Here is a 6,000-nt window from a genome sequence, read left to right as displayed (position 1 = left end):
GTCTGACTGGAAGGAGTAAGTCCCACGCATGTTCTTTTCTGACCCTGAGGTCTGTGACTGTCCCAACCCTCGTGCTCTGTCCACCTGACCTCATGCTATGAGCCCCAGAAGGAAGTCAACGTGAGAATATGGGGGAAGGGCGGACCCAAGTGCTCCCCATTGCTCAGGTGCAGTCACCCCTAACTCCCCACAAGTAACCCAGGTTTGGGGGGGGGGTCTCCTGTTTCTAAGATGGGCAGCCATGCCCCCGGAGCCACCTTCCCATTTTCACTCATCCACATCCTCAGCAGTTGGCAGACATCACAGAATCACAAGGTAGGATCCAGTGCCTCTTCCAGCGACTCCAACATTTTGAGATGTCCTGTCCTGAGGTTTGGTGAACTGCATCCTCCCCTTCTATGTTTTGGGAACGTGGCAACACCCCTTGAATAAAGGAGATCCAACCCTTCCTTTGGCTCACTCAATGCCTTACAGAATCTGGACCAGTCTCTACTTCCATTACTCCCTGATTCACATCTTTCTGCCTCAAGGGGCATTATCCCTGACGGCTTTTATTCACACACAGAGATGCCCAGGCACCGACTTTGAATGTGCATCGTACCCTCTTTTGTGAAATAAAACCATGGTCTTTCAGGAAGGGAGTCAGGCAGAACCTACCCTCACTTCACTCAAATACAAATGTGTCTCTCTGAGTCGCAGGCTGGCACAGCCCTGGGGTCTTGGCTGAGAGAAGGAAGTCCTCCCCAAACTTCAGGGCGGGGGGCAGAGGGGGGGTGGAATTGAACATGGATTTCAGACTTAGTCTTGTGTGCCCTAACAAGTAGTCTGGGAGACTGAGCTGGGACACTCTGGGAAGTATCATTTGCAGGAAAATCTATGTCATGGGGCCGGTGGAACAGTATTTGATGGAGACCCTGTAAGAACACAGACTTACCAACCATACTTGTCATAGAGCCTGACGGGCCTGTTTCCACTCAAGGGCAGAGAGACATCCAGGCTGCAGGAGTGTAGGCTGGTCAGCTGGCTAGGGCAGGGAGCCCATGAAAGCTCCAAGGACTGGACCATCCATCTCTAGCTGTCAGGGTGCACTCTGCCCCAGATTGGCACCAGACGCCTCTCCTGACTTCCAGCTCGGCAACTAACCTGAGCTTTTCTCCTGTGTTCCCCCTACCTTCGCTCCTGCTCCCCAGTTCACTGGGTCCAAGATTCATCCTCATGCCCTTTACTGAACCCGAGGAAGGGGAAGCGAAAGTTTTGGTGCCTGAGTCTCGGGGATGAGTGCTAAAGAGGAGAGGGGGAGAGTATGCAGGTTCCTGCTGCAAGGTGGCACCAGGGGGTGGGGTAGGGACTCCACTGAGAGGGGAGGGCCCGGGAAGGGGGAAGATGAGCACACCTGTGCCTGTTACCACCTGCTTAAGTAAACACGCAGGCAAGGTCATCGATGGCAAGCCAGGGGAGGGATCGAGGGTGCTCTGACAGGAAGGCAGAGTGGTCAGGGTAAGCAGGACAATGAGTGCAGTGAGGGAAGGGTGAAAGACTGGAGCTCTGTAAGGGGGTCACGAGTTCCTTCTGACAGGGAGGCAGAATGGCAGCAATGAATGGAAACTGCTAAACCCCAGAGGAGGGTGTTTAGAGAACTAGAAGAGGGCCTTCAGGGAAAAGGGAGGACGTGCCAATGTGGCCAGACAGAGCCCACACAGATGGGCGCGCTCCGCTGGCCTGACGGCCTGGATGGTAGCAGAGGCTGACCCAGAGTCCCCACCACGGATTCCAGAGGTACTGTTCTGGAAAATGTTCTGATGTGGAACAGCTCCCCACCAGGCCTGTCCCACTCCCTTAACCCCTACCCCCCAGAGAGAGGGCAGAACACAGAATAGGAGAAGTCCTTTAATCAGAAACTGCTGTGGCAAAACCAATGCAATATTGTAAAGTAAAATAAATTAATTAATTAAAAAAAAACACAACTGCTGTGAGACTGGGGCAGAGAGGGGGCAAAACAAGGGGCAGAGGACGCTCTGGTGGAGGCAGAACAAGAGGCAACAGGCTTGGCCACAGCTTGCCGGCCCCGGAGGTAACAGCTGCTCCTCTTGCAGGAAGATACTGGGCTCAACCTGTGAAACAGCAGTCAGGGAAGAGCCTCAAGCCAGGGCCAGCCCACAGCCCTGCTCAACAGCCAACGTTGTGGGAAGGGGTATGGAACGTGTAACACTCACTTCAAGGGATCCGGAACTTCTCAGCCAGGTGCTGCAAGGAGGCTGCAACAGGGAGAGGCATAAACAGGTGCTCCAGACAGACGGACATAGAAGCCTGTCCCCCTGTCCCCGTGGGGAACCACCTAGCCCTGCAACCTGAAACCCACGTACCCCCAGCCCTGATGCAAAGAAAGAGCTCTGGGCCCGATCGGGCCCCACTGCCGGAATTAAATGTGGAGCCATTTCCTAAAAGGAAATAAAATGTGCCAGCAGCCCTCAAGCTTGGGGCCACGCCCAAACCATTCAAAAATTGTCTCGCAAAATATCCAACAAGAACCTTAGAGGCCACACCAGATCACCAAGGCATCTCTACAAGTCCTATCAGAAGGAACTCTCTAGGACTCGAATGGCTGGCAGAGCGTGCACGCAGTCCACACAGTACGTTGTTACTTGTCCGCACGCCCAGCCCAACATGCACCGCACGCTCCAGGGGCAGGCTTGCTAGGTTCTCCTCCCCACAGGAATGCTGCTCCCTGCGAGGCCCCCTGCACTTGCAGCCCACCCCACCCCAAGGGCCCACCCCGCTTCTGCACTAAGAACCCGCCGCTCTCTGTCCCTGGTTCCTCATACCAAGTTGCTTCTTAAGGTCGTCTATTTCTTTCTCTAGCACCAGACACTAGGCCAGCAGACACAGGAGGAAGAGAAATGGTTAGTATACACCCGGCTCCCCTCTCCTCCTCCTCCTCTCCTCTCCCCCGGGCCCTCCATCCCAAAGCCAGGTATCCAGACTGGCAAGGGAAAGACTTTCCTCAGTGGAAAGGAGGTGGGCTCCCTCCCTGGGGTATGGGATGGGGCCAGGGGGCAGGCGGGGAGGGGGCCCACACATGTCAGTTGTACTTGGACCCAGATCCCACCATGGGGTTTGGGTGTGCATTTCCAGGAGTCAGAAGAAGCATTACCCGAGGACAGCCGTGCCTTCCGGGTGGCTGCTGCTGCCTTTTCGGTCTTGGGTGATGGTCAGCTGGTTTCTGGTCACCTGACAGGGAAATGACACACAATCCAGCTTCCCAGGCTCCCAGTGAGGTGGAAAGGGCCAAGCAGGGTCTAACGCGAGGTGAGGCAGTACCACCCTCTGCTAGCATCAAGCCTCCCCTGCTCTGCCCGGCAGGCAGCCCAAACCTTTTCTCTGGGCCTGCCCCTCCTATTCCGCAGGGGCAGCCATTTCACCACGATGGTCGCCAAAGACTGTGGTTCTGGGTTCGAGCCTCCCAGAGCGGCAGCCACAGCCAGCACCTGGGAGAGCAATGTGGGCGAACAGCACTTCACAGAAAAGCCTATTAGCCTGCAGGTCTACGCCCAGAGTAGCTGTTGGGGCACTGCCACCAATCACCCCTGCCAAACAAATCCCACACAGAAGGTGATGGGGCCAGGGCCAGCCCTGTTGACACCCTGTTTCCCATGGGAGAAGTGGCCTGAGAGCAAGGCTGAGCCCCCAGAAAAGAGAGAGTGAGTCAGAGACAGAGGTTTCTGCCCTCACCCCTGGTCTCCACCCCCCAAATCAAAACCCAGGACACTCACCTGAGGGGCCAGGCCCTCCGGGCATGACTTCTCCCTTGTTCATGGCCATGCGCTCTGAGTTTCCTGAATCCTGCCCGCCTCTGATGCTGAGGTTGGCGGTGCTGGGTTCTCCATGATGCACCCGTGGACAAGATGGCCACGGCCTGTCAGTGGTCAGCTAAAAACAAAGATTTCTCACTGATCTGGAGTAAGGACGTGTGTGTACCAGTGCATTTATGTGTCTATGTCTGTGTGTGAGAGAGCTCGTATGAGTCAAGACCGAGCTGAGGCAGGGAATTGGAAAGAGAATTGAAAGGCTGATCTCTTTAGCACATTCTCCGTCAGTCAGCCCCAGGCCAGCAGGCAGAGCTGAGCAGGGGACAACAGTGTGGCACTGAGAAAGCCCGGGGTCCCTGCAAGGAAGGTTTGGGGAACAGCCAGGAAGCAGGATTCAGGAAAGTGATGCGTCTCAACACCGAAGCTCTGTGAAGCTTTTAAGGGGTCCCCTCAAATCAATTCCCTTCCACGCCAGCCCCAGCCTCGTGGAGGAGGCTGGAAACAGGCCACGGGTGGAGAACCGAGCCCAGCACACCCAAAGTGCTACCTTAACGTTTGTCCCTAGTAAAAGGACCCCAATCTGGCATCCTAATGACCCCGTGACTGAGGGTCACCCAGTGATGACCCCTGAGGAATGGAGAGAGGGGAGCACGGGGTGAAGACGTGTGTCCTGGGGAGGGTGGGAGGGGAAGAGTGGGGAGAGAGGAGGGGCCTGGCCTACTCACTTGGCCCTTTGTGGCTGGGTCTCTATTTGGGTCGTTGTCTTCTCCTGACACCGCCGTTGCTGCCACCGACTCCCGGGCCCGCCTAGCCACGGATTTCTTCCTGGCGCCGGTGTGCTTGGACTCTTTGGCTCCCCCAGGGACCAAGGCATACTTCTGGGACCTCCCACGCAGCGGGATGCCGGAGATTGGGGGTAAGGTGGCCGGAGCCAGGGGAGTGGCCGAGATTCCCCGTCCCCAGGAAGGGAAGGTTCTCCCCAGGGCAGGTTTGGAGACGGCCCCAAGGGATTTCTCCTCCTGGACCCTCTTCCTCCTAGGACTGGGCCGCGGCAGCCTGCCTGTAGCGGCAGCTGCAGTAGCTGCTGCTGCTGCTACTCCCGGGTAGCTGGGCAGGCTGCCCCCCTTCCCCCCGAGTACGCTCTGCATTTTCTTAGGAGGTGAGATGTCCTCCTGCTCTGCATCGCCCTGCTTGCCCTGCCTTTCCACAACCGAAATCAATCCTCGCGGAGCCGAGGACAGGCAAATGCCTGGCAAGTTAGGGAGATTCTCCCTGCCTTGGACTTTCGAGTGTCTGGGTGTGTCCCCAGGATCCTTGGGGCTGTTCAGCTTGGCCTGGCCTCCGTCTTTGGGATACATGCTCACCCTCATAGGCTGTATCTCACTGCACTCATCAGAGGACTCGGAGTCGGAGAACAGCCTGGCTGGGCTTACTGAGGGGGGCCACGGGCGATCCACAGCCACGTTCAACCTACTCTTAGTGCTTCTCTTAGGGTTCCCCCAGACCCGGCCCGTCCTGGGCCTGCCGACCCGGAGAGGGCTGGCCTCAGCCCGTGCCGCTTCCCCACACCTCTGGGCGGCTGCGCCTCGACTGCCGAGACACGCCTCCACGTCCAGCAAGGCAGACACGTGGCCGACCGCCTGGCTCTCCGGGGACATGTGTCTGAGGATGCCCCGCAAGTCCAGGTCGGCCAGCTGCCGCACGATGGCCTGCAATGACTCGTCAGATAGCTGCAGGGCGTACCCTGTGTCGTCGGCCGGGGAGCCAGGTCGGCCTTCGCAGCCCAACAGCACCGGCCCTCCCGCTTCCAGCACCTCCCGCTCTGACTCGAAGCCCTCAGGGTCTGGGAAGCCATCCCCGCCCTCACCCTCGCCGCTTCGCGGTGCCCCCGGCTCGGGGCCGGGGTCGGGGCCGGGTCCCCGCGGGGCTGTGGAGCCGGCCTCAAGGCCGCTGGTCTGCTCCCCGCACTCTGAGCCAAAATCCGGTCCGCAAACAAGCTCCTCATCATCCGAGGAGCTCATGTCGCGATCTGGGTGGCCTCCGGACCTGGGGCGGTGACGGTTTATCAACCGGGTCGCGGTGGCGGCTGTGATGGCGGTCGGGGCAGCTGCGGCGGGTGGCGTCTGGAGGTGCCGTCAAGCACCACAGGCACCGCACGCGAGAGGTGGTCGCAAACGACGCGAGGCTTTCAGCG

General features: G+C 58.4%; 1 protein-coding gene across 1 annotated transcript; it reads right to left on the bottom strand.

Annotated features, from left to right (window-relative positions):
* Positions 1-1,854: 1,854 nt before the first annotated feature.
* Positions 1,855-5,965, bottom strand: LOC129638822 (uncharacterized protein CXorf49 homolog). The gene is made up of 6 exons (XM_055563527.1): positions 4,532-5,965; positions 3,771-3,927; positions 3,152-3,228; positions 2,823-2,868; positions 2,214-2,255; positions 1,855-2,111 (listed from the first exon to the last, which is right to left on the bottom strand). Exons 1-5 carry the CDS (start codon positions 5,825-5,827, stop codon positions 2,215-2,217), a joined length of 1,617 nt encoding a protein of 538 aa, XP_055419502.1. The 5' UTR covers positions 5,828-5,965; the 3' UTR covers positions 1,855-2,111; position 2,214.
* Positions 5,966-6,000: the final 35 nt, after the last annotated feature.

The sequence above is a fragment of the Bubalus kerabau genome, chromosome X (assembly GCF_029407905.1).
Source record: "Bubalus kerabau isolate K-KA32 ecotype Philippines breed swamp buffalo chromosome X, PCC_UOA_SB_1v2, whole genome shotgun sequence".
Classification (NCBI taxonomy): Eukaryota; Metazoa; Chordata; class Mammalia; order Artiodactyla; family Bovidae; genus Bubalus; species Bubalus kerabau.
This window is presented reverse-complemented; position numbering and strand designations above follow the sequence as displayed.